Source organism: Toxotes jaculatrix, chromosome 7, assembly GCF_017976425.1.
Source record: "Toxotes jaculatrix isolate fToxJac2 chromosome 7, fToxJac2.pri, whole genome shotgun sequence".
NCBI lineage: Eukaryota > Metazoa > Chordata > Actinopteri > Toxotidae > Toxotes > Toxotes jaculatrix.
In genome coordinates, this window is record NC_054400.1 from 28,549,661 (window position 1) to 28,577,101 (window position 27,441).

Consider the following 27,441-nt stretch of genomic DNA (forward strand, 5'->3'; position numbering starts at 1 on the left):
TGGTTGGTGCCTCAGTATCTCTTGTATCTATCCTAGTCTTAAGACGATTAAATCGACAGGGATTCATGGAGAAAGTTGTGCTGTGGACCAGACTCTTCATTCAGCACCTGTCTATATGACTGTTTACTGCCAGAAAAAAAAAAAAAAAGGCTGGCTTGCTGACACTGAAGTGCAAATATTGCCACAAACCAAGCCAAACACTCTCTCCAAACCCCGTTTAAGTAATCCTTGACCCACGCTCCCCTCTGAGAATTTGGAGAGAGATCTTAAAGGTTTTTGCATACATTTGATAACAGCGGAAAATGGGAAATAAAACTGACTCCTTTTGATTCCTTAAATCTCTTTTCCTCACCAGATAATTACCAGGCTTATCGCCATTTATGCTGAACATGAATTTATTGCATTATGAGCATGGTGCTGAGAGATTTTATTATCTGGACACCAGATGTTCAAGTGTAGATTTATGCCAGAATCACATTCATTTCCAAGGCCACAGCAGGCTGGTTGGTAATTAGATGTCAAAAGAGAGGCCTTTAGAAAACCACGGACATTACACTGAAGAACCGGGAAAACTCTGAAGAGACAAAGGCAATTCTGAATGCATTTACTTACAAAACACAGTGACAACAGTGTGAACTCAATTAAAATCAGTTGAGCCTCTTTTCCTGTCTTTTCGGATGCATATTTAGTTATCAGTCTATGAAAAAAAAAAAAAAAAAAAATCAGTGCAGTCAGGGGGTGTGTATTGGTCCAGCGGCCTCCAGTTATTGTGAGTTATTGAACACGATCAGAGGTCAACACAGGCCTGATTCCTCTGGATACCTCTGACACATTAATAACACAGTTAGAAGCAGTTCTCTTCAAGGCAGACGACCCTTACCCTACGAGCCTTAATCTGATTCATGGTGTGGATAATGAGTTTTAATCAGGGGTGTGTTACAGGTTCTTTCTAAGTGCGTGTTATAATGTAGTTTAAGCTCATAAATTGATATTTAGATACCTCCAAAATTCAGCTTAACATCTCTGGCTGCACGATGCCACTTTGTGACAAGGATCTACGTCTGGCAACAACGACTTGAAACTGCAGCCAAATTTGCCACCGACAAAGCCCCATGGCCAAACCTTTGTTCCAATTCCAATTTATCAGTGCTCCACAGAGTTTTGGATTGGTGCAGTAAATTTCACATTTTCTCTACTGCTGCGCTGTTTTTCACCAGAATTTAAAGTCCAGCAGGGTCCACCACATTTTTTTTTTTGATGTAGTTGCTCTGTGTATTTGAACACAACCAGATCATTGATTTAAAAAAGCAGATGGAAAGCTGGACGGGCTGGGTCGCTGCTGTGTTATTTATTACAGTTAACTGCGGCAATGTCGTGAATTGGTCATTAAAATGGTGCGGAAGGAGACGTGAAGAGAGAGAAGGACAGAGCATGCTCAGGAGCACAGAGGAAATGGCAGCAGAGGCATCAGAGAAATGTGAGGGAACAAGGTTATCCCCCTCTGGAAGTGTGTCAGTTGGCAAGGGGTGAGGAATGGAGGGGCTGTCGTTCCATTATCAGCGTCTAAGTCGCAGTGTGTCAGGGTCAAGGGGAACGAGATGAGAGGGAGAGGGGGAGGAGGAAGGCGCAGAGGAGGTGGGGGGGTGCGCAAAGGGAGGAGGACCACACCTGGTGAAGCCACGCTTCGGGAACGTGGTGGAGCGCACGCTCTGCTATCACGAGCCAGGAGAAGCCAAAGTGGATGAGTTTAGGCAGAGCCGCACAACCAGTTCCAGCCTTGACATGTGTCCTGACTGACGTAACTACTGTAGGCCAAAACCACACCGATGTGTGTGTGTGTGTGTGTGCGTGTGTGTACGGCAGGGAGGGGGGGGTCCTCTCAGTACACACCACACTCAGAGTTTCATCTGCAGACACGCTTTAATACTGGATTCAATGCACACGAGTGTCGATGTGAAACTTTAAGTCAGGCTGAATTAGCAGAGTGGTCGCTTTACTTTGAAATGAAAGAACTTGATTGCATGAATATTGCCACAGGTGGTGTATGGGAGGCCCTTCACCTCAAACTGTGTCTTCAGAAACATTTGCATGAACCAAACAGCTGATGATCACAGCATCAGCTTCACCAGAGTAAAAGCAAAGGCAGCGCCTCTCTTAAAGCTCAGGCAGTGCACACTGAGGCGTCTTTTCATCACGCAGCATGAAATATTCCTCAACAACTCCACTGCCTGAATCGACTCTTTGTGTGTTTGGACAATTCACAGGTTTGATGTCAGAACTTTTCCATTACTGACACACAAGTGACGCAGTACATTTCCTGAACTGAAACAAGGTCATTTGTTGAAATAACAAGCAGCAGTATTGACACTGCGGTTCTCGGAGAAAAGGAGTGGAAAAACTCTGTAGTAGAAACATCACAAGTATTCAGTTTCAGCTCAGCGGTTATTCGAATGACCGTCCTGTATCACAGTCATGCATGAACAATTTGCCATGTTTTCATTATGAATTTATTCAAATTATTTTTTTTTCTTCATTATCTGGTAAATGGAAGTTAGAGTCCAGTGTTGAAAGCCTTCTTTGGTGGAAGCATTCAGAGATGTTCCAAGAACTGGTAATCGTCTGCCTTCACAAGCTGTGCTGTTAAGATATCAAAACCCAGAAGACAAATCAGACTATTTCATATCAACAACGTGTTTTTAAACGTGGAATATCAACTCCTCCTGAACAGCTACAAACCCAGAGTACAGGACACGTGTCCTCCGTGGTGTCTACGTGGCTCTGGTCACACATTCATATTAAAGCTTAGTGTTTTAGCAAATACAGTTAATTAAGTTAAAAAAAAATCTCTATTCAAAATAGCTTTCTTCTTTCCAACTCATATTTAAAGAAAGTGGTGTACAGCCCTCATTTTTCAATGTGTGTTAAATATGAGTCAGAAACAGTGATATGAATCAGCTAAATACTATACTGTTTGTTTCCCATTTCATCGCAGTGACACTCGCTGTTGTTCCTTTTTCCATTTCTTCAGGTTTAACTGCATGTTTATTACTGTTACCATGACGACGAAGGTCGTGTAACCTTAACAAATGACTTATTCTTACTCAAACCATGATCTTTCCCTCAAAAGTTTAGTTTTTGTTTTTTTTTGTGCCTGAACGCCTAAACTAAACCAAGCAGTGACCGTTCCATAACTTTAACCTGCATCTTTATTATTGTAGCCATGGTAACCATGGTCACCTGCACTATGGGTCATATCATAAGATAAGATGGACCTTCACTGATCCCCCCCCATAGGGGAAAAGGAAAATCAGAGCATAGGGACAAATGACCTTAACAGTCTTGTAGGCTCCTTGTAGCAGTTAGCATAGGGAGTATTAGGTGTATAGATCAGATTAGTGTGTTTCTTGAAAGAAGTGTAGGTGTGTAGGTGCCACTCATGGGGAACCACGAATTTAATGACTTCATGTTCAGGCTTCAGCCTCCACTATCACCCCACGTCTGCAAATTGATTTTCACCGTGGACCGAAAACACATAATATAAATAAATATGAAACATAGACAATCAATAGTTCACTTAATAATGCTTGATAAACACCAGTATGATCCTTTAAATTTAGGAAGAGTATTCTTCTTCTTCTTCTTCTTCTTCTTCTTCTTCTTCTTCTTATTATTATTATTATTATTATTATTATTATTATTAATGAAGACCTGATGATCAGTGTTGAACCAATGCTTTTGGTAAAACCTATGTAGTTAACTTGGCTTGTGACTGTTAACCACAGGTAAGCCTATGTTCAGTAACCCTCTGGTTGTGTTCAGAGCTGCAGGCTGTGTGACTGGCTGATCACTGCATTGATTACCCACATTTACACTGACGTTACATCCATGACTGTGATCAAAGCAGTGGTCCAGGCCAGGAGCATCATCACTGTGTATGAAACTTCTACATGTTCTCTTACAGAGAAAGAGGATGTTGGACCCTTGGTACAGATAACACAGCGGTGGTGGTGGTGGTTGTTAGCATTAGTGAAGGGCAGCGTCTGATGCTGCTGATGATGCCAAGGTGAGTCCAGAAGCACCAACACATCAGGCAAATAAACACCCCTCAGACTGATAATAACGTATCTGTTCTCCGGTGAGATGGCCATCTCTCAGCAGATAGTGAGCCTCAGGTCCTGCACTCTTATATAATCATGTACAAAATCCATCCCCTGAGCCCCGTCCCACAGCCCCGACAACCCCCGCCCCCAGCCCTTCAGCGGTGTTGTTGTGCTCAGGGGGATCTGCAGCCTTGACTGGTTCTGATCTGATTAGAGCCTTTTTTTTTTTTTTTCGGCGGGGGGGGAGGGGGCAGTGTTAGGACAGCCTGTCAAAAGCCACTCAGTCAACCTTGAAGAGATAAAGTGATGCCTCCTGGACCTCCGGCCTGCTCCGTACTCATGATGCAATCAGCAGCCCCGCTGACAACCATCATTCACTGACAAGATAATCCGTGTGTGTTTGGTCATGGTGTGAGTAGTGTGTGTGTGTGTGTGTGGGGCTGACTGGGTGTTTAGGCTAAGACCTGGGTATAATTTTTGGCTGATATTACTTTGATACTATGTCATACCTTTGGGAAATATGCTTCTTTGATGTCAAACGCAGATGAGAGGAGTGACGCAATTTTCCTCTCTGTGCAGTGGCGGACGTATAGAGAGTCCATCCAGTGCAGCAGCCCCCACAACCACCCACCCACCCACTCCCCCGATCCAGAGTCCGGTCTTAGGTTAAGGTTTGGGTTTAAGATTGGCACACAGCCTCTTCAGGAGACATCTGTACCTGCTATGTAGCTTCACAATCTTTCTCCGCTTCTTATGAATAATTTTGCTTGATAACTGTCTTTATTATTGAATTCCTTCATGACATTAGCATTTCCACTAAGCTCCCGAGCATTGACCAGTCGAGATAAAAACATCATTTCACCCCCGTCGCCCTGACTTGCGGTGAATGAATGGATTTGTCATGTTTAAAACAGATGGAAACACTTTTTGTGTTTATTTTAATGATAGTATCTCACTCTGAAGAACACACTGGTGTGCGCTGAGCAGCAGGTCAGGGACAAGTACATCCAAACTCCATTTCACACGGCTTTCAGCTCTATACCTTCTCCCTTGTTATCCCTCCATAAGCTCAGTATCAATGACTGAACACACCATCATTACATCAGTTTCTATGGTCACCGTACCGCCGCGTGTAAAAGTCAAAAGACGGAGAGGAAAATGTAGGGCAGTCTGTGTACACTTGCATAACGTTCACATTTATTTGGTTTCAAGTCCTAACACATTCTAAACATGCTTTTAACACATAATGGATCACATTCTTCACAGGTAGTTAAAGTAACAAGAGCAGACAAGAGATTTCTGAAGAGAAAAATAAAAGCGTTTCAGTTGTCTGATCACAGATGATAACAGTGTGTAAATCTATTTCTTCCCTGAGATATGTCGAGATTTTTCCACTCTTTTACTTCTCCCAAACTCCTCTCATCTTGTGCTCCTGTACAGCAGGGCTCTAACAGTGTTACAGCACCAGGGTTGGACACATATGTTTGGTTTAATGGCTCGTTATATTGGAATTAGTAGATGGATGGTAGCCAAAGTGGTGACACCTTTAGAAAATTAGTTTAAGCTTTAAGACAAGTAATATAAGCAGTCGGATAACCAGACTGTAAATAAATCCATCCAACAATATACAACTAAAACCCAGAATGGAACTTTTAAGGCAGAGCTGTTCCTAAGAGGCCATGGTGTTCATATCAGTGAGCGAAACCGGCAGCTTCTCTTCCAAAGCCATGAGTCCAACCCCAGTGATAACACTGCGCTAGTCTGTCTGTAGTCGCGTGCCACAGCGTCAGGGTCACACGAGTAAGCGAGTAAGTATGTAAACAGGAGGACATGTCAGGCTGACCACAGTTGCATTCTCCGATTGATAATCGATCACAAGCAGCACTGACAGAGTCAGATAATGATAGCAGTCCCAATTTTTACCGCTCCACGTTACCTTGAACCGCCTTGTCAACAAAAACAACAATCATGGAGCACATTAGGAAAATTTAAAAAAAAAAAAACAACAACAAAAAAAACGCATACACTGGCATATCATGATGTGGTGAATATAGTGTACACAACAAACAGCCATTCACAAGATAACAAGACGTACTCCGGAAAGGTCAGCACGGGAAAATAAAGCACTGGTTAACTGCATCACGTGAAAGCACACTGTCAATGACATTATTTCATCTTTGGTATCGGGTTCATGATAACAGGGCAGAAGTGAAATAAAAGATGTCACTAATTTAACATGGAACAAAACCAAAAAAAAGGGGGAGAAAGAGGAGAGAGAGAGAGAAAGAGAGAGAGAGAGAGAGAGAGAGAGAGAGAGAGAGAGAGAGAGAGAGAGAGAGAGAGAGAGAGTTTGGTGTGTAACACACTCTACAGTCAGAGATCACAGAAAATAAACTCTGACGGCAGACGAGTGTGCGGGAGAGAGGAATATGAGGCAACATGTCCACGCATTAAAGAAAAGAGGAGGAGAACAGGTATCAGCACTCGCTCGAAAGCTGAGAGGTCACTGAGTGAAGTAAGAGACACAAAATAACAGAACATTGGTGCAATGAAACCAATAAATAAGACAAAAAAAAAAATCACCTATTTGAAAGTAACATGATGACAAATAAAGAGGTAGTTTCAGTACAGAAATTGCAAATGACATCCCTTGTCTGCAAAAAAAAAAAAAACAACAACAAAAAAAAATACAAATACAGAAAATAAAAAGAACACATTCTTCAGCACATGTGTATCAAAATATGCCGGTTAGGAAGTCAGAGCAGTGGCAGTAAGGTAGCTGTGGTGAGTTTTTTTTTTTTTTTTTTTCTTGTAAATGTTGATTAGCATTAGCTGCTACATTAAAGGAAAAATCCCACTTCAGATCCTCTTCCACCGTCAGATCTCAGCAGTCTGTGATGTTCAGTGCATTCCTGGAGTTACTCTGACATGAAGTGGCTTTGTTGTCGGCCACCCTGAACCTTCCTTGGGTGTTTTTGCCGCACTTAGCAGCATCCTCCATTACCCAGACTGCTCCTGTACCAACAGGTGGGGCTGTTAAACATCAGTGCAAAATGGCAGCTCTAGAAAAGCAAAGCCCTTACTCCTTTTACATTACATTTACAGCTGACTTTCTTATTTAATATGTTTGAAATTTCTGTTGTCAAACATTGTAGTGGTTTCTTGGCAGTGGTAAAGACCTGCGAGGGGATTTTTCCCTTTAACGTGATACATCACATCACTCAGATTTTTCTTACATAAACGTATCTATCCCTGAGAATATATGGATTAAAGGGTCAGATCATCAAAACTTGCAAAAACACAAATCTAGCCCTACAGATAGATTCAGTTTTATTTGCCCAGGATTTAAAACACCTGTGTGGTGTTTAAAAAAAAATTCAACACAGCATCCCTGGGTAACAGGGATGTTACGTGTCTTTGCTAGAAAGTAGTTCCAGTGGAAACACAGTCACATTTTAGTCACAGGACTATAGAAACTAGCCAGTACACTTCTTTTGTGGAAAGTTGAAGATTTTAAATGTAATTTTCTAATAATGTGAGCACTACAAACTAAATTCCAACCACGTCTATTGTATTGTGGTGAAAGCAGAAATCTTAGAGACAGATATCTTCAAACTTCAGCAGATAAAACCAAAACTATCTCCATGGCGACGTACCACTAGAGGCGAGTGGGAAAATATTTTTGTATGTTTATTGTAATTTAGGTAAAATGACCCTTTAATCTCAGAAGCCTGTGTGATGAATGATGTACAGTTTACTCTATGGAGAGAGACAATATTCTCCACACACCCGACTCAGCTGCTCAGAGAACACTGGTGGTGTAAAAATGAGTGTAATTTAATTCAAGTTTGGAACCAACAATGGCTCCAAAACATCACATTTGCATTGTAAAATGATTCAAATAACACATAAAAGACTCCAAAATGTCAGTACTGTCCATAGAAAAGGTGGCTGACATCGCCTGAGTAATACATTTCATTTTTTTCCATAAACCACTGTGGACAAGGGAATGAGTTATTAATAATCACATCCACAAAAAAAAAAAAAAAAAAAGTCAAGAATTCATTCAAAATTTAGAAAATGATAGGGGCTGTCTTCACTCCAAAAAATAAAATAAAATAAAATAAAATAAAATAAAATAAAATAAAAAAGTGAAAAACAACAAAAAACCCAAAACATTCACAATAACTACCAAGGTACATGAAAATGTATAAAAATCAAAAGATGAAAAGAGGCTAACTGAAAGATCTGAAAGAGGAACACTGCATTGGGCTGAAGGTGGTGTTAAGGCTGCGAGCACACAGGTGGATGGAAGCAGGAGGGAGAAGCCGTGGCATTCTGAAGATACCACCGCCTCTCGCTCCACCCATCATCAATGCCAACAGAAAAATCCACACTGCATGTCTCACCTTCAAACTACATCCACTTTCACTGAATGAAAGGTAGGGGGGAAGGAGGGGGGGAGATAAAGTGGAAAAGAAAAACACTTTTTTTTCCTACTGAGGACCTACAATGTCCTGGAACCTACGTCTACTAATACTACAAGTACATCAGCATGGTCACTGAGGAACTCCTGAATGCAATACATAACACTCACTTTACCCTGTTTAGATCCAGGTCGGCAGGGACCTGAGAGAGAGGAACACACTGGGTGGGCAGTGGCCGAGGTCAAGGGTCAAGGTCTCTGAACCTCACCGTCGTGTGCAAAAAAGAGAGAGTCGTTGTGAGGACTGCATTTTTGTCTGCATTTCACAAATTGTTCGTATATATCATGAAACAGCAAAAAAAAAAAAAAAAAAAAAACCTGAAGAATCCAAGAAGATGCTTCAAGCGGTTTGAAATGATCATCTCATACTTCAAAAATAAAGACCATTTTCTATGGCTTTTTTTTTAAAACAATGTGCATATCTGTCACAGAGGGTATGCAAGCCAGAGGTAAGTCACCTCAGTTCTCTAAACCTAGCCTGAATTCATTGAGACATGGCCCAGATCAATCACACTGAATCCACTTTTCTCCGTGTTGAAGTGATAATCCACCAGATAAACCTGAAGCAAGTTTATGAAAGAACATTTGTTTTGTTGAGTTTTGAGCCAACCCACTAAAACCCTGAGGGCCACATCTGAACCAGGGTCTTGGGTCCACACTTTGTAGTGCCCCTTAGATCCTACTGAGGTCCAACTTAAACTGCTACTGGTCTTGGGTCTGTGCAAAAATTTTGATTGGACGTGACAAGACCTGAAAACAGTCTAAGATCCTCTAAAACCGGGCCAGTGGAACTTCTGAACGGACCAACTGGTTTTTAATCTGGTGTTTTCCCCAATGGTTTGAAGCTAGATATGCTAACAGAAGCTAGCGCAGCACACCAGCTTCGAATGATCTAGTCCAGAGTCAATGAACACCGACTGCGCAGCACTTTGGCTTCTGATCAGCTCTGGATCCAGTTGTTGCTGGTTCCACTGGCTTGAATATTCATTTACTGGCCCATGAAAATCTCTCACAAACTGAAGAACTCAACATTACACGGAATACCACTTTAACGCCAGTATCATGGACCTTAGGTTTTGGTGATTGTGTGTTGACAAGAACAGGCCGCAATGCACCAAGTTCCTGGCACTGAAGGCAGCAGGACCCCCCCCCCAAAAAAATGAGCCATCCGATGAGAAGCAGAGGGAAAAGCAAAGACTGGGAATCACGTCTGCTCTATGCATAAAGGTGTGCATAAGAATGTGTGCATGTTTAGCAGCATTTAGCATGAAATCCGGCAACATACTCGTCTGTCCAGCAGAGGGTTCTCCCCTCTGACACAGATTGATTCATTTCTTATCCTGATCCTTCATTGATAAGAAATCTTTTTTTTTTTTTCTTTCTTTCTTTTTTTGTGAAGCTATCAGCTCCCTACCCATCAATGGGTGTTTGAAAAAAAAAAAAAAAGCATTGCATAACACTTTGGTCAAAAAAAAAAAAAAAAAGGAAAACAATACAACTAAAACAGCAAACCTAGATATCCTCCTCTTCCCCTGCAATAAAGCCTTACATCCCCAGTCTATGATTGTAAAAAAAATACCCGTATGCTCCTTTTTCAACGAGGATCCCACAGATCCAACAACTGTCATCTTAACTCACGGAATGTTAAACTGACAAGACCACCTCCCGTTCACAGGATGTCTGAGAGTCCATGCAGATAAAATAGCTCAGTTTTTTTGCTAACTAATTTTGCATTTCGCAGCGTCACAAAACACTGTTCTTCTATCTTTGATTTATGCAGCTCCTTTGAACATTCAGTCTCTGATTGAGGTGCCAAAGCATCCACAGGGATTTGGTTTTAGACTGGGCCACTCTTCATTTAACAGCAAAAAAAAAAAGGTACCTGAAAATACATAACATCATAACATCTTCCTGAGGTAGTCTCAAAACACTCATCACGTGTCTATCCGCCCCCGTCTGAATAAAATAAACTCTTTTAAAGTCTAGCTCTAACAATGGCAACACTGACACATTGAGCAAACTGGATACACACTTGTAAACTCCAAAGACCAATGCATCTATGAGCATTTGTTTTGTACAGAAGCATGTGCACAGTGTAAATCAGCATACATTCAGCTCTGTCATGTAATAAATATATAAAGAAAGAAAGTTACAAAAAAAACAAACTAGCTGCTTGTCACATTCACAAGAGGGGAGACCAATCCCTCGACTCGGGCGGTCGGGGGCGTTTAGTTTCCGGCAGAGGTGGTCACGCAGGGCAACGGGCCGGTCCTGTAGCTGGTCAGGCTGGATTTGCAGGAGTGCAAGACTGCTTTGAACAAGAGGGGGAGCTGCTCCAGAGGGACATTCACTAGCTTCCCTGTAAACAACAACAACAACAACACTTCAGCTTAGAATTAGCTTAGCTTCACCTACTTCACACTGACAGGCTGTGAATTCGTGAATAAACTTGATAATGTCTCAAATGATTGGTCCTCAGTGGCTACTGGGCCACTAAGAACTGAGGAAGGCTAAAATGATCTGTACTGTGATGGCTCCCATGGTAAATTCCATCAGTACAACAACGGAGTCATATCATACTCACCTCTCTGCTGCTGTCAGATTCTCTTTTTAAAAGAAATACTCTTCATTCACTATGTAGTTTAAGTTGTTTCTACTTTGCAGTTTTTTTTTTTTCGCTCTTGGTGTTGAGTTACTCTCAATAAACAATGATAACTCAACACTTCCTCCAGATATTTAAAAAATAAAAAGAGATTGTGAGAGATTGTGCCCTTTGAGCTGCAGGAAGATGTAGCAAAAAAAATTAAAGTGGAATTAAAGCTGTTGAAATGTACAATATTCTGATATAAACAGAGGAAGTTTGGCGTTTGAATCAGAGAGATTCAGGCCTCTTCAATTCCAATGAGCTAACCCTCCATTGGTCGAGCCACCATTTTATTAGCTAAGCAACAATGAAGAGAAACCCTCTAAAAGTGAATATTTCTGAAGTTACCACTGGCACTGAATGCCACATAAAATACTAACCTTTGTACTGTACTGTACTCAGAAGCCTTACCTGCGATGCAGCGGATCTCTGGCAGACACATCATGATCTCAGGGAAGCGTTTGGGCTGGTGCGGGTACTTATACTCAGTGTAGTCCTGACACACATACCAGTAGCGCTTGTTCAGCTGCTCAAGCTGGGAGGTGTTGGACAGTCCTGTAATATCTGCAGTGATTCAAATGACAGGAAAGAGTCATATGAGGAATACAGAGAGGGTGAAGAAGGGTTTGGATCCAGTAATAGCAGAGTTTGTGCTGTTACCTTGGTTGAGGAAGTTGATGGCTTTCATACAGGCATACTCCTCATTACTGATCTTCAGTTGGTGGAACTTGCGAAACAGGTATATCAACCTCTCCATGACTTCCATCCCGTCCTCGCTGAAGCTGAGGAATTGAGGACACAGCCTCGTCAGTTAAGCTGGAAAAATGTCTTAGTAAATGGCTGTCTAACTAGAAGGTAAACTGAGTTTTTGAGTTTACGGTGCACAGGTTCACATTTAAAATCCACTGTGATGAAGTGGAGCAGCGTGTCCAAAAAAAAAAAAAAGTCAAAGTAAAAAGTCAAATCCCCTCAACACTATTATCTTCCATGCTTCAACGAACAAGGCAAAAAATGAGGGAGGGAATGTGTCAGATCTACTGAGAGTGCTTAACAAATGTCTGGCTGATCCCACGGCTTTTTTTTTTTTTTTTTTTTTTTTTTTTGAAGGAGTTAGAAAAACCCACAAAGTTTAATTCCACTCATCAAACCTTGATTCCCTGTTTCCTGGCTCTCACAGTCCTAATCTCGCTCACACACTTTAAGTGCTGTCACTGTAAATCAGATATTCACTGCTAAACTACAGGCAAATTGACCGAAGCAGCAGCAGCAACAACACCGTATATTAGGAGAATGCGTGTCATGAGGTCAGATAATTCAGGTCTGATTTACACAGAACCGAACCCCCCACTCGTCCTTTTCTGCTTAGCATGGGACACGCATGTATTTCACATGCCAGACGGTGCTAGCCACAGCTCTGTCCTGGGGAGTACTCCCATTCACGGACCACTTCACTGGCTCTCATCCAACAACAATACATTCCCTGCTGTGTTAGGGGAAAAAATATCAAACTCTTTAAGAGATAGTGAGCTCGCACAGTAGAACGTCTGTAGGAGCTTGTTGTTGGAGAAGGGAACATTTAAATCCTGATAATCCACCTTTCTTCTCTGTGAAATATTGAATTGGCGAGGCTCCCGTTGGCTATATCAAACTCTTCATATCTTGTGTATGTTAATGGCTCCACAAAAGAGAAGTAGGAGGTAATATGAGTCACTGTAGGTGAGATATTACCAGCACGTATGAATGAGGGTCATTTCTTCAGTCATTCTTCTGTGTAAATACAGATATCAGACATAACTACGGTTGGTAGCTACCAAACTGCAGTGCTGGTCTGTCTGATAGATGATGCTGGTCAACGAGCAAACATCTGGTTATCTATCTACACCCGGAGTCTGTGTTCTTTTGTTTGATGGTTTCAAAATAAATGTAGATAGTTAGGTCTTGGGATAGAGTGATTATTTCTTATTTTTCATAGTTTTGCCCTTCATTCCTAAACTAAAAAATAAGACCCAAGTCGCAATAAATAAGACAACTGAGGGCAGCTGTAATCAAACCTTTCCTCTGCAGCCACTTACCCCTGCAGCTCGTCGTCAGACGGCGTGTACTTGGCGGTGACGTCGGCCAGGTCTCCGAAGATCTGGGCGCTGTAGATGGTCAAGCAGGAGAGCAGGATGAGCTCCTGCCAGGTGGAGCTGAGCAGGCAGGTGTAGTCCTCTATGGAGAGCTCGCAGAAGAACGGCAGCTTCTTGATCCAGGAGATCTGGCGGAAGAGAAGCTCGTCTGCCAGGCGGCACAGCAGAGCAAACAGCTCCACCTGAGTCACTTTGTACCTGGGGTGCACAAAACAACAAAGGATTAGGACAGGAACCACGTTCTATATACGATGCAGGTACTATCATTCTGTGTAAAACCACATCACCTCTGACATCAAATCTGTTATTCACAGAAAAGCTCTTAACTTGAAATCTAAAAATATCATTTGGGTTTGCCTGTCTATGTGACGGGGGGGATAGAGAGGGGGTGAGTTCAGCAAATCCACCTCTCTGTAATGGTGGACTGTACCAGTAAGTGGCTCCTGCGTCCTAACCAGTCTGTTTTCTTGTCCTGTCATATGGTTATTAAAGAACAAATCATACGAATACATGGAAAACTTTTTTTTTTTTTTTTTTTTTTTTTTGGCACACATTCCAAAGTTTTACGTGGAGCCCAGTGTGCAGTCGGCTTAGCCTTCAGCAGATTTCTCTAAATTCTACGAGGGCTGAGTCACTGACAGAGACAAAATACCAGCAGGCAGAGCTGGAATCAAAGGGCCTTTAGCTATCATTTATTAAAACATTTAGCAGAATTTAGCTGAGCAATAAATGAATACAATACTGAGCTTTTTGAAGTATTTTTGTACATGAAATAAACAGACCGGTTTCATTTCAGAGAACCTCTAAAAACAGCTTAAACTGTGCTGGCTGGTTGTGGTTAATGGATAAGACGTGAAGTCATATGATGAGGCATATGACTTCTATCAGTACATATACACTGTGTCTGTGTGTGATATGCCCTGTATGTATTGTCTTACCCGTCTTCTATGAGCATAGGTGTGGCCAGGGGGGCCAGGTCTTCAGCTGCCACCAGCTGCAGCACCAGTGGGTGGGACTGTGGGTAGAGGCTGCGGGGCTGGGGGGCCAGCAGGCCAGACTGGGCGGCATAGCTGAACAGGTGAGGCAGGAGCTGGTAGTGTGTGGACATGGAGGTGTTGATGTACTGGTCCCTGAGGGCCGCCGTGTAGCCATTCATTTCCACTGAGCGACTGGATACACACAAAGGTCAAAGGTTAGACACACTTGGGGGGCAAAGGGGGGTAATTTATTTAATATTAAAGAAAGAGTCTGACATTTTGAAAAACATACTTGTTTCTTACCCAGAGTAAAAGAAGACTGACATTCAGACCAGTAGTTTCCCTCTGCTTCCTGTGTGTGTGCTATACTAAACACATCCCAAACCTGTTACATCTCTGTTTCTTTAAGTTTTCTAACCTTTAACCTTTATCTAGGTCAGCATGGTGGGAGCTCCATTCTCTTTTCCAATAACACATTTTGCAGTTATTCTTTTTTTAAACATGTAGACAAAACTTTGCAGTTCATTTTGTACCTGCATACCACAGCCTTACGCTGCTCAGGCATTCTGTTTTTGTTGTTCATTTCTGCTCAAATTTAATTTGATAAAACAAGTATTCCTCTGAATAGTTACAGGCTGTGTGGCTGCTGAGATAAACCTAATGTTTATACAAAATGAGACTAAAATAAAATACCGTCGTGCGAGTACCTAGACAATATTTGTCCTTGATGAGTGCAGATAGACAATGCGCTCGTCTCCATAGCAGGAACAGCAGATAGTGCTGCAAGTTCTTTGTGTTTGCTATCATCGCCAAGCCTGAGGAGCTGCATATTCAGGCATTCTCAGGCTGATGAATACCTTAACTAAAGTCTGGGTGAGACAGGAACGAGGTGTTAGACTGTCAGGGCCGGCTCATTATCTCAATGATGGGCTTAGTGCCGGCGCTGTACGGCTGAGTGGATGAATTCAACAACTTACTTGGATGACAGAGTGGAGGCAGGTGACGGCTGGTTGCCCTCCGAGGCTCCGTTGCTGGGAGAGCTGTGGTCGCTGTCACCGTTGTTGCCCCAGGTGTGCTCCGGGGCGTCCTCCTTGAACTCCTGCCCCGTCATGATCCGCTCTATCTCTTCCTCTGTGATCTAAAACACACACACACACACAAAAGAGAGTTTGGGGGTGTTTTTTCTTTTCTTCTCTTTGCAGCTCGTAGCACATCCTCATGTGACGAAAAGCACTGTGTGTGTGTCTCAGTTCAATTGATTAGCATTGACTAGCTCTGTGCTGCCTCTCACTAAAATGTTGAGGAGCAAGGACACAATCATACAATGAAACGGGGAGCTACAGAAAGAAAGAAAGAAAGAAAGGAGGCGAACAGGTATGTGTGTGTGTGTGTGTCTGACATGATACACACACGCACACCTAAAACAATACAACCCTTGCACAGACAAAAGCCCTTTTGAAAGGCATTAGTATGTCAGAAAATGTGGTGTGCTTATATCTGTGACTGGGGTCAACTCACTTTCATTTCTATCAATAAAGCACATACACTGAAACAGCAATTCATTCCATATTAATGACAGAGAGGTCCTCCTTTCATTACGGTTTAGAAATAAAGCCGTCTTTTAATGGAAGCGGGCGTTTCTGGTTTTTTTTTTTTTTTTGTGTGACTTGCTGAATTGAGCTGGAATGAATTGACCACATCTCTCCCCTGAATAGTAGCCCAGTGGTACTTAGCCTCATGTCACCCATTTTCCTGACCATTTGTTCTCTATCCAGTGTTAATAATGAAGCCAGTGCTGAATAGGGGAATAATCAGTGCTACAGGATTATACTGATGACATAACAAGGTCAGGGCTCAGTCTCATTACATCCTTCATGAGTACGCTGAAATCATTAGCATTACAGCACTCCAAGCTCAGTGTTATTTAAGTGAATGGTTTGTGCACTAAATGCATTCATGGTAAGCGAGCTAACTCTGGGACTGAGCCAGGATAATATGTATAGAGTGACTGTAAGCGGAGGGAGGGTCAGTCGGTGTCACTACAACAACACTTGTGGTGATTACTGAACCTGAAGACAGCGATTTACCTGAACGGGCCCGATGCTTTTGTTCCTCCCTCCTGGCATGCCATCCTCCCTGATTGCTACAAGACAAAAAGACAGAACACATTTGGTCCAGGAACAAAAACACGGTCCATGATTAGTATCATAGCTCTACCTAGTGGCTGAAACAAATCCAACTGTGCTTTGCTTCAAATCCTTTTTCTTTCCATGTGGTGTGTTTTTTTTTTTTTTTTTCTCTTCAGTTTCAGCTGAAGGTTTCCCTGTTTCTGTTGGCAGGCAAAAATGTTTTTTTTTCCTCTCTCTCTCTTTCTGCTTGTTAAAAACTGGGAGTTAAGTAAATCTATTTCATGTGTCAAGACAAACTTGCTTTAATCAAAGTATCTGGGGAATAAATCTCAACAAAATGAGGCCATCAGGGTGGAGGAGGACTGAAAGGGCACTTAATGATTTTCATCCACTGGGGGGCAGCGTGTGCATTTGGAACAAAGAAGCCAACTCTTGGGTTAGGTGCTGCTTATGCAATCTCAAACTGTATGTGCGTCACTGAGCACTCCAGAAGAACTGAGGGTACAAATACTTATTTGGTAGAACTGATGTATTTCAGCCTTCACTGGGACTTTGAGAGCTTTGGAGCCTGAAAACAAAGGCAGCTATTTCTACTTGTTAACTGTTGGGCAGAGCACTTTTTGAGCTGTGAAATCTTCATGGAAAATTGCTTGTACTTAACCTGATTAATCCTTCTCCCTCACTGAAATATGTTAGGTCTACAAAAAAAAAAAAATCCCAAGGTTAGGATCCAGGTGGTGTCCTTCCAGGTAGGCGGCAGAAGATAACTCACGCTTGTTTGAGTTTTTCAAATATAGTTTTTGATTTTAAACCCTTTTAGAGGTTTGAATGATGTAAATCGACACACGCCCCCCCCCCAACTGTTTAGTCATTTTTCAAAAACATGCTCAGCTGATGGGTAGAGAAGACCAATAATTGTAAAGGTAAACATAGTATTGCCAACATCTTATTAACAAAAACTGGATTTTATATGGTTTGTAGAAAACAAAAAGCAAATCAGATCTGATCTGGTTCTACAAAGATTAAACTAAAGTTGCAATAACTAGTTGATTAATCAAATAATTGAGAAAATTATTACTAAAACAGTATTATTCATATTATAATATGATAGTAACAGAAATAGCTTTGGGATATTTAATGATGACATGATAAAATCAGATGCTGCAGATGATTTAGTTGATATTTTATTTCATTGTTTTCAAAAAAGACACAACGTCCCTTTGACGTGTCCACGCTTTACCTTTGCGGTTCATCCCCATCTGCAGACACTTGAGCAGGCGGCAGTACTGGCAGCGGTTGCGCTGCTTGCGCGACATCTCGCAGTTCTTGTCGCGGCTGCATCGGTACACGCGCTTGTTGCAGATGCTGCGCTTGAAGAAGCCCTTGCAGCCCTCACAGGAGATGATGCCATAGTGCAGGCCTGTGGCGCGATCTCCACAGATAAGACAAGTACGCTGGTCAGCTGGATCATCTGCAGAGGGAGAGGGGGGGGGGGGGGGGAGAACAGAGAAGGGAAGGATTTAAAACTATTTCCATCCACTGCTTTGCACTAATTCATCCACACTTTGAGAAAAAAAAAATATAGTGGGTGCAAAAAAACCTTGCTGAAGGCACAAGTTTTTAATTGAGATCATGGGGGCGGTTGGGGCTTAAGTGCTAGCCAGGCGCTGGCTAATCCAAAGGATTCTTAAGCTCTAACTCTCATTTTCTGAAAGTGGAGGTGTAACAGGAAGCAGGATGGAGAGTGGAGATGTCTTGTGTATGTTTTATTCAGAAGCTGTGGAGAGAGGAGGCAGTGAGCTAGTATGACACTGACTGATTTATTTACAATGTCTCCTTTCTTCTCTTAGAACAGAGACATCGCATGAAGAGGTCTTTTTCTCAGAAGAACCCAGGCACATATGACTCTGTCCCCCACAGGATTATTTAGCTTGTGCTTCCAATTGGTGACTAATTTTCCAATCAAGTGCTTTAAAATCTACCAGCACTCAGTCCCATACCAGCCTCCCTGTCTTTGCATGGACGTTCCACTCAGGCACTTTCTCAAAAAATCAACCTCCACCTTTTCTCCTAAAGGGAACACACACATTTTTTTTTTTTTTTTTTTGCTGATCACTCCAAACTGTGAAAAGTGGTTAGGACAGGAATAGTTGAGGATGGTAATTTGGAACATATGTGAAGGGGATATTTAGGGCTCAGGGTAGGAGGAGGGGACGGGCAGCGCTGAAGTGGTGTGGAACAGGATGTCCTGAGCAAAGTATATATTTTTTTAAAAAATAGTTGAAATTGGTTGAAAGGCTTGCTGAAAGGAGACATTAAGATGGCAAGAAAAGAAGATACGGGCCAAAATGAGAGAAAGTGAAGTGAAAGGAGGTTTGGGATGTATGGGAGAACGTACATACGAGACAGATTTGGGAGAGGATCAAAGAGAGATGGATCCTTCTTTGTGAAGCCATTTAACTAAGTGTGAAGGTGCTCTCAAACTGGAAAGACAGTGATCTGAGAAAGCTGTTGAAAATCTTCTCTTAATCCCCCCCCCCCATCTACCTCCAGGCCACATAATGCACATAATCAAACTCATCGAGGAAGCTGAGAATTAAGTATTCTCTGCTATCACTGTCTTAAGCTTTAACCCACACACACACACACACGCGCACGCACATGCACACATTAAAAAGACCTACACATCCCACCCCTCCTGCTGCAGAGAGCCGATGGGGCTGGACTCGGTGGCTGCAGCAGGAATGTGGCCTGCAGCTGATCTGTATCAAGGCTCCACTGGGATCAAACGCATCAGGATCAGATAGAGCTTAGTCTGATGCAACATGCTGATGTAGCTGATATGAAAAGGTGTTTGACTTGAGAATTAGAGAGAGGACCCTACTTATTAGCATTGCTCTCTTTCATTGATGCTGGAGCACCAGAGATAGTGTCATTTTTATTCCACCCATTCTTCTTCCTCCTGCTGCCTACATTACCCACAATGCAACTTCTTATTAATTACTGGATAATATTACCTTTTTGGGGCCTCTGAAAAATGATTCAAATAAAACAAACAATAATAAGTTCTGTGAAGAACTTATACACTTATACAGGAGTGCCCTTATTACCAGTGGAAGTTCATTAAATTATACCCTCATTAAAATGTTATTTAAGCGACTCACTGAAAAGGAGAGAGAGAAGAGGAGAGAAATAAAGAGTGCACCTGTCTGTATGACCAACATCATACAATCGCATCAATTACAACATTCCATTCATGTTAGGTCAGCTAGCTAACTCCTACTAACGAGCTTGGATATTGTCCAACATTTTGTTGCATAGCAACTAGTACTGTAAAATAAACTTGAGCTCTTGATGTAAAGAGCAGTTATGTTCTACTGAAGAAAGGCTAAGGTCGCGGTGAACACAGGACTGTATGTGCACAGCAGCACGTGTGCTTTCATACACGGCTTACACACACACACACACACACACACACACACATGTGTAGCCACAAAGACAGAATGAAGAAGACCTAACAGGTCTGAGGCTGCTGTCCAGCAGGTTAATACAGCTGAGCCTGAAGCTTAACCTGGTTATCTGATTAATGTAAGACTCCTGTGTAATGCAACCAAACGGCACCACACACAGGCGGGACCTTTACCCTCCTATGGGATTCTGTGTGGAGAAGCCAATAATGGAGGCAGACAAACAGGTTTCCTGCACGGCTCCGTGCGCAGAGGTGATTCCTGTCGATGTACCTTTGTCGTGTGCAGAGGGAGGATTTACTGGATGCTTTAAATGTTCTGACTGATCATTCAGTTTAGTTTAAACACTGGTGAGATGCTCCAAATAAAGGTATATACTGCTTTAAGAGTTTATAGTGCCATTGTTTTATATAACACAGGCAGGACTGTATAAAAACAGAGCTACAGTGTAAAACTGCTTCATAAAAAAAAAAAAAAAAAAAAAAAACATTTTTCAAAAGCCCCTCTGAATAAAAAAAAAAAAAAGTCATCATGTGGAAGAATGTGACTCTTGAACCTGCTGAAGAGACGAGGATGAAGCAGCTGCAGAGTCCAGCACACGCAGATGATACCGTTTACCTTATGGGACATGACTAGAAGAAACCTGATATTGTGGCCGACCTAGTCACCCATCACTGATTAAAAGGTGCAATGTTTTGACAATAAACAGGCCATAGTAACATAATCTTTAATATTCAAATGAGCAGGATTAGGCTTTTGTGTGGGTATATAATTTAAAGGGGCAGCTCATCAGAGGCATGTGACTGAGCTGAGAGTTAAGCCTCCCAGAGAGAGGGGGGGTTTCATAGCAGGCTGCAGGGTTCATGTACTAAAGGTAATTAGAAGGAGGTCGGGGGGGGGGGGCACATGGCATAAAGCCTCTCCAAGATAATGAATGGTGAATAGAGGACTTCTAAAGCCCGGAGACAGATTACCATTTAAATGCTGTGAGGTTTAAGTTTGCTGCCTGCCGAAGACTGCAGGGGCAGCCATACAGTATGGAAACAATGGGGGCGTCACACAGTGAGCCCATCCTGGGACTAGAATTTAACTGTTTTGGTGATTAGTTCTATACAGCACAGAGGTTAAGTCGGCTCTGAGAGGAAGAAGAGCCCTTCCAGTCACAGGGACATCCTCCACACAAAAAAATATATATAATCATCTTTTAGAGGACACAGTGTGACCTGACCGCTCAACAGAGATGATTAACACAGGTTCTCTCATTTTATACAAAGTAAGAATATAGCCTGTATAATAATTGGCAGCTAGTGAGGATTTTCTTTATTGCTTAATTAGCTAATTATTTTCATGATCAATAATTAGTGTAAAAATGTCAAACAAACCAAAAGTCTCAGCTCAGAATGTTTGCTATTTTTTTTTTTTTTTTTTGCTAGAAACATAGGTTATAATGATAAAATTCCAATATAAATAATGACTACAAATAACTTAATCAGAATAAGGGCAGATTCATTGATTAATCAACTCATTGTTTCAGCTCTATAAATAATGCAGTAGCTAAATCAAGAGAATTAACTTCAAAGGTTGCAGGTTAAGTGTGAATTTGCCTTTACACATTCATAGAGTTTTTATTTCTAAAGAAGCTGTAAACTGAATATGTATCTGTTGTAAATTTCTATGTGACTATGTTTGTTAAACAAACATAATTTCTAATCTTATTTTCAATTCAAAATGGGGATGGTCCCTTATGATTCATTGATTGGGTAGAACAGTGGGTGGTAAAGGGGCACACATACTATAACACAGAGCTACAAACCAGGTACATTACTCCGTGAGTCGGTGAACCATCTGTATTCAGTTTTAAGAGTCTTCTGCATGCTAACTCGCAATTCATTTTGAGGCTGGGTGACACAGAGCGCGCAGAGTATTCTCAAGTGTGAGTCGAGGGGCAGTTCATCGCCGATTCAGCTGAAGTCTGAATAAAGAGCTTTTCAGCTGCTAAGCTTTAGAGTAAAGCAGAGCGACACCTCCATGAAGTCGGAGAAGAAAGACCCAACAAACTTTTGTACTTCTAACCATCTTCCTCACAAAGCAAAGCAGGACTTTATGCTAAACAATATGCTTTTACTGCAGAGATCAGCTCTCCTCTTAGGAACGATAAGTATGTAGAGCTTAATGAAACATGTGGAAGATCAAATAAACAACCGTATGGATCCTCACCTCTGCAGCCAACCATTTGTCAGACCATGTGCTCACTGAGAGAAGACATTAAAACTATATATTTCAATGGCCACCCCACGTGAAAGGCCCGACTTCCTTCAATGAGGAAAAAAACACAATGGCTATTAGCTGCCTTCACTCAGGCTTATTTGCTAAATCTATCACCCTGTCTTTCAAGTGCATGGCCACCATATAAACAGGCTGATTCACACGTTCACACACTTGATCTCAGCGTGTCACGTCCTATCACTCCTCCTCCTCCTGCCTGCAGATGACAGTTAAATATTCATGACATTTACTTAAGGATTTCACTCTGTAAAGGTTCTGTCTGCAGCATGTTTGACCCTGAGTCAGTGTCAGTCTGGAAACATTTCGATCAGGAAAACGTTAACATCTTATAGATTTGGAAGGAAAGAAGATCATAAATAATAAAAAAGAATAAATTCCTGACTTTTCTCGAATGGAAGGTTGGAGATATTTGTCCATGAGATTTCTGTCTCCACATCAATACAACAGAAGGGAATGGAATTTCACTTCTCGTGTGCTCACAATTGAAAAGTGACACCTGACAGCAACATCTCTTCCCACAAATAATGAACCAGTTACTCTGGAAAAATCCACAGGACACCTTGTAAACTGTTTTCAAAGGGACTATTTCTGCATTAGAAGTTAGCTCCACTGAAAACAGTTCACAGTGAGGTCTGACTATCCTGACTAACTGGAGCGTTGTTTCTAAACACACTGTTGGTGCAGATTTTAAACGGATTTTGTTGTACTGCTGTGCATCTTAGAGACAGATCTGAAAAAAAAAGCCCCATGTAGACACATGAGGCTGTTCGTTTCCAGTTTCAAACCGACAGTCAGAGTTGTTTCTTTATTGCTTGTAACTGTAACCATGACGATGAAGGTCCACCATTTTTTTTTTCCCTAAACCTAGCAGCTGTTATACCTAAACCTAACCAAACCAAACCATTCCACAGCTGTAACTGTAATTACTGCACCTGCTGTTGGTATGCTGCCATGAGCTGTACCAGGGTTTAGGGGACAAATGACCCGTCAAATGGTCTTATTTTATTGTTTAAAAGTACAACAGACATTCATTTAACTGATAAATGAAGCCACCGAAGACTTTAAAGGGGAATTCCACCCATTTAACACATGGGGTTTACCAGTCAGGGGGAGTGTCACTCAGCCTGTGGAAACAGTTGCATAATGTCTCCTGTTACCTGAGCTTGTGCCTGGAGACCACACATTTCTAACAGAAAGCCTGCATTAGAACTGGGGAAGTGAAGACTGAACGATGTGGGCATTTAGTTGTATTATGGGAAATAAGGGATGCAGTGTATTTGGGGCTTGACCCATACCAGGGACTAAAAGTCAGGATATCTCAGCCTCTTTTTTTAAAAAGGGGAAATATGTAAGTATTTTAATTTAAAATTTTTTTTAGCAGAATATGAGTAAATAAAACACTAGTTTTACCCCTGCAGTGCTTTTGTTATTTTAGCACAGTAAATGGATTATACACAGCTTACAGTGGATCTTGACAAATTTACTGAAAGGCAGTAAAAAGTTATAAATTACAAAACATTTAATTTGTGAATTTATCACAAGGACATAAAAGGACAAAACGATGAATCCCTGAAGTGATGATGACTACTTCATCTTGAACTCCACCCTCTATTTCTCTCTTAAAAGGAACCCCCGATACTCTGTGTCACCCCTCTGCACATACGTTCACACACACACACACACACACTCACCCCCACCCCCGAAGACCCATTAAAGGCTGCATTGTTTCCCAGGGGTCAGCCTAGGTTTCATTCCAAACTTTAACACAAACCAGGAAATGCAAGTCGAGCCCCAGTCAATGGCAAAGACAAACAGCGCTCTTGTTTCCCCATGGCTCCCAATATGTCCTAACCAGTACTCACTGTACGGCACGCTGACTGAGGGAGATGTGCATGGTGTGGATCTATAAGCAATTGTCGTTTCAACTCACACAGAGGAAAAGGTTTTGTATGAACACGAGCAGCACAAACAACACTGAATAATAATATGCCTGACTTCTCCGTGCTCTCCTCAGATACGGTGCCTGTTTAAACAGTGCCCAGGTTTCGCCATCTCTTTGACCCCCTCTGAGCGGCATCACGCTGAGAACAGAGATGTATCATGGCCAAATCTCCCTATTGTTCACAGCCCGTGCACACAAAGGCCGATGTATAGTGTAAAGCAGCCTTTTGAGTGGCTGACAGAGCAACAAGGCCTGCTGCTAAAGGGGTTTTCTCTTCAGGTTTTGTCTCGGGCTTTCCATCACAATCGTGCCCAGCTGAGACAGGGAGCGGGGGATGGAGGAATGTGCTGTACTTTTCCGCTGCTGGCACCCACCCTCCCTGATTCTCTCTCTCTTTCTCTCTGCCTTTCTCCTTCCCCTTTTCCCCTCCTCATATCTCTTCTTCTCCTCTGAAACTTATCTCTTCTACCTGGGGGTGTAAGAGGGAACCCCCCCCCCGCCCCCACCCCCGCCCCTCCCTTTACTATGACTGGTATGTACAAGGCATTTGAAGACCCTGTGGGACTCTGATCCAGCCTTCCCAGCAGCCCACACTGTGATGCTAATCTTTAAAGCTACATGCATGCAGTTGTAGATTGGGCTCATCCACGAGACAAAGGCAACCTGTTGACATTGGTGTTTCGATAATATACACCCAGGCTTAGAGGCTAAATCATTAGCATTGAGTAATACAACACTAAAGATAGGCTACATATTAATGTTATGCTAACGGTAGTCACATGTGATGCTACTTTGTTAAATAATGTGGGGAAAGGCCTCGAATGCAGGAGTCTGCCTCAATGTCTCAGCTTGGTTTGCATCTGAAAAGATCGTTGAAATGTTTTTTATTCAATGTAAAATCAAAATAAGACTTAACGTCTGCATGTGGAGAACTTTGGTTTGGACTGTTTTTGTTTTAGGGACCTTAATACTAGTGCTGATTCTATATCCGAGTGGGTCCTCTTCCATGGAAGCCACCATGTTTCTACTGTGGCCCAGAATGGACAAACCAAACACAGGCTCTGGAAAGGCCTTAAATATTTTACCTTTACCTGAAGGCTGCCGTAGGTTCTCTGACACACTTTGGCAAGGGGAGGAGTATTCCGTCCTTTGCTAGATGCCACTAAATTCTACACACTGGTCCTTTAAACACAAGCCGCTCTACAAAATCTGTCTAAATGAAATAGTGTACTTGTAAAAATCTGAAAACTGCAAATGGAGTTTGGTGTGTTAAAGAATACAATATACTTGGTAAAGCCTCAATTACTTTTCTGCTTTCAATAAAGTCTGCATGTTATTTTTGATTTTGTGGAATATGCCTTCTTTCCTTTACACTAACACGAAAAGGAGGAAACAGCTGTGTGGAAATGAGGCCTGTTAAACATCCCTGTCTGAGCCTGTGTGTGGTTCCTTCTTTCATTTCATTCACTGAACCTTTGCTTAGAACGACTGCAGAAACTGGTTTTGGCCCTGAGCACCCCCCCCCCCCCTTTTTTTTTTTTAATGTCAGGCCTAAACAGCCAGGGTACCCTGATATGAACCATGTGCTGAGTTTACAGCACATGCTTTTTGATACAGACTCATAAAAGTGCTGTTAATGAATGTTGAGTCTCCCCTGTATTAGCAGGGATGGTTGTGGGGGGGGGTCTTCAGAGCCAGCAGCATAAACTCCCACTGATATTTCCCATGCATGAAAGGACCCCCCCCCCCCCCAAAAAAAAAAAAACAAAACTATAAAATGTACACTGAGAAAAATGTGGAGCTTGTTTTGCCTCAGCTGCTCATCTTTTGTTAGCGTCTTCTTTACCTATAAGCATGAAGACAAAAAGTACATTTGCAATGCATCAGATAAGTTCCATCCTGTGTGTGTGTGTGTATGTGTATGTGCATGTTTGTGCTGGGGGGAAGGGTGCTGGGGCAGTTGAAATAACACACCCTTGAAAGACAAAGATCTGCAACATGATGGACTTGATGGTTTGGTTTGACAAGGCTCCGGCCGGGGAGATGGATACGTTTCAGTCAAATTAGAAAAAAAAAAGGGAGCGTGCATGGAATGAGCAGCCTCAGTCATTGGCTATTTATAGGCCGAGCATTACAGAGTCACAGGAGTCCCTGACCTCCCCCACTGTTACTATTGATCTTCACACAGCTTCTGCCCCTGCATCTACATCCACATAAACAAGCTCTCGTGCTCTAATTCCCACTCTGTTTACCTCTAGTGCTTTGTTTTGTTTTGTTTTTTTTTTCCTTCAGCCTGTAGAAATTCATACTGCCTTTCTAAAATACAGCACATCATCAACACATGGGCTCTTCCTGCAGGTTTAATGTAATGCGTTGAGTTATAGCAGCAGAAGTGAGGAGTTAACCCTCCTTCAGCTGGAGCACAACCAACATGGCCGCTGGCCGGGGGGGATTAACATGATGGGGGAGGGGGACGAATACAGTATCATGGTTCCTCCACATGCTCCACCAAAGTCCTTGAAGGAAAACCTCAAATGAAGGACACACTACCAGAAATTCTTTCACTGTCTTTAAACTCCCCAAGCGCCGATTAGCTAGTCACACCAAAAATGATTTGAGTGAACTGTACAATCAATGAACACAGAGAGATAAGCACTTATCAAAATTTAAAAAAAAAAACAAAAAAAACATGCCGCAATGATGAACAGTCCATGACACTTTGATGATTCACTTCACCATGTGGATTATATCTTAAGAGTGAGAAAGGATCACATTCCAAATTCCTGCAATTCAAGGGGAAGGAGGGAGTGGGGGGGGGGGGGGGTGATATGGTGTCTTGGTGGGTGGGTGGGTGGGTGTTGTGGGTGGGTGCTCCCTGTGGGATGTACTGTGAAAACAGCCAAAAGAAGGTTATTTCATTCTATGACTTAAGATAATTCACGAAGCCAAACGAAGCAACAAAAGCACGATGAGCTAAAAGCAGTGTGGGGAAAGCACCGTCAGCTAAGTTCAAGGAAAGATCGCCCACATCTGAAAAAGTGCTCATTGTGTAAAACTACACCAGCATTCAAATCAGGATCCAAGTGGAAGAACAAGGAAGAGGCGCAGAGAGGGGAAGGAAAAATGAACAGTATGTCAGAGAGCTCTCAGTTCTGAGCTGGTGCTGAGTGGCCAGCAGACCCATTCTCCATCACATCAACACTGCTGACTGTGTCCAAACCCACAGCCACATACCAAAGATCAATACACATGGCGGCGCACTGTGCGGTTCACCGCCGCAC

General features: G+C 42.3%; 1 protein-coding gene across 3 annotated transcripts in view; it reads right to left on the reverse strand.

Annotated features, from left to right (window-relative positions):
• Positions 1-10,814: 10,814 nt before the first annotated feature.
• The window catches only part of LOC121185004 (nuclear receptor subfamily 6 group A member 1-A-like), a 72,956-nt gene continuing 56,329 nt past the window's right edge, over positions 10,815-27,441 (reverse strand). For all 3 annotated transcript variants that reach the window (XM_041042955.1, XM_041042954.1, XM_041042953.1), the window contains 8 exons: positions 17,706-17,936; positions 16,424-16,479; positions 15,314-15,474; positions 14,298-14,528; positions 13,303-13,557; positions 11,891-12,012; positions 11,642-11,794; positions 10,815-10,945 (listed from right to left, as the gene is read on the reverse strand). In XM_041042955.1, coding sequence (XP_040898889.1) covers positions 10,815-10,945; positions 11,642-11,794; positions 11,891-12,012; positions 13,303-13,557; positions 14,298-14,528; positions 15,314-15,474; positions 16,424-16,479; positions 17,706-17,936 — 1,340 coding nt within the window. The remainder of the gene's footprint in view (positions 10,946-11,641; positions 11,795-11,890; positions 12,013-13,302; positions 13,558-14,297; positions 14,529-15,313; positions 15,475-16,423; positions 16,480-17,705; positions 17,937-27,441) is intronic.